The sequence below is a fragment of the Bison bison genome, unplaced genomic scaffold (genome assembly GCF_000754665.1).
Source record: "Bison bison bison isolate TAMUID 2011002044 unplaced genomic scaffold, Bison_UMD1.0 scf7180017864304, whole genome shotgun sequence".
Classification (NCBI taxonomy): Eukaryota; Metazoa; Chordata; class Mammalia; order Artiodactyla; family Bovidae; genus Bison; species Bison bison.
The window spans coordinates 16641998-16643020 of record NW_011494876.1 but is presented as its reverse complement, the minus strand read 5'-3'; the positions used below and the strand labels follow the sequence as shown (position 1 = coordinate 16643020).

Below are 1023 nucleotides of genomic sequence, written 5' to 3'. Positions count from 1 at the left end.
CATAGATGGAGGTCAGGGGTCACCGGCCTGGACAGGCCAGGGAGCAAGGCCCTCACCCAGCAGCACGGCAGGCACGCCCCAGCCCAGGGCGTGGTAGAAGCGCATGGCGCCGCGGTCCACGTTGCGGGGCTCCACCTGCATGCGGTAGAGGTGCAGCCCCTGCACGAGGAGCCACGCAAAGGTGCCCAGGAAGAAGTAGTGCAGGAGGATGGCGACCGCGGTGCACAGCAGCTGGTGGGGGTCGGGGGGACGTCAGGATCTCTCCGCCTCACTCCACCTCTGAACCCCCAACCACCGCACCCTACCCCAGCATCCCGCCCCAAAGTGACTGAGCACCCCTGACCTCTGACCATGCACTCTGGCGCCCTCCGCCTTCCTGGGCCATATGAGGTCAGCAGCACACGGGTCCCCCAACCCGGCCCCTGCACCTGGTTTTGGGTCCTGTGGATCCCCAGCAGGAACAGGAGCTCAGCCACCCCCAGGGCGGCAGCCACGTTGGCATGGATCCCCCGCATGTTGGACTTGAGGCTGCGCAGGCTCAGCAGGACAGCCGCGGTCAGCAGCAGCGCAGCCACGGACACTGCCATGACCACGTGGGTGAACACCGCCAGAAGCTCCAGGTCACCCTCCAGCCGCTGCGGGGACAGGGAGGGTCGCAGGGACTGTCAGGCACCCCTGCCCTTTGAGCCTCCCACTCCCTCAGCTCCCCGAACCCAGCCCCACCTCACGGGGGGAGGCATCCATGAGGACCCCGAAGGTGCCCGTCCGGCTGCAGCGACACCGTGCGTGGGACCCGTTCCTGTGCACCAGCTCACAGTCCCGTGCAGTCCACAAGCCGTGCTGGTCTGCCCTGTGGCCACAGCGCAGTCAGACCGACCACCCCTCGGGGGAGAGCCCCGTCTCCAGGCAGGGGTTTATGAGAGGCACTGGGAGGGGCCGCGGGCGCCTGGAGTTCGGGAGCTGCATTCCTCATGGGTCTGGGTGCACAGGGGCATGGGTGGGGGCCCCAGGGGCAGGCTGGGC

At 68.4% G+C, this 1023-nt stretch overlaps 1 protein-coding gene across 1 annotated transcript in view; it reads right to left on the bottom strand.

The window, feature by feature from the left end:
- Positions 1 to 1023, bottom strand: part of CELSR3 (cadherin, EGF LAG seven-pass G-type receptor 3) — a 26160-nt gene that overhangs the window by 7615 nt on the left and 17522 nt on the right. The window contains exons 24-26 of the mRNA XM_010851899.1: positions 724 to 850; positions 429 to 635; positions 57 to 231 (exon numbers count right to left, since the gene is read on the bottom strand). Coding sequence (XP_010850201.1) covers positions 57 to 231; positions 429 to 635; positions 724 to 850 — 509 coding nt within the window. The remainder of the gene's footprint in view (positions 1 to 56; positions 232 to 428; positions 636 to 723; positions 851 to 1023) is intronic.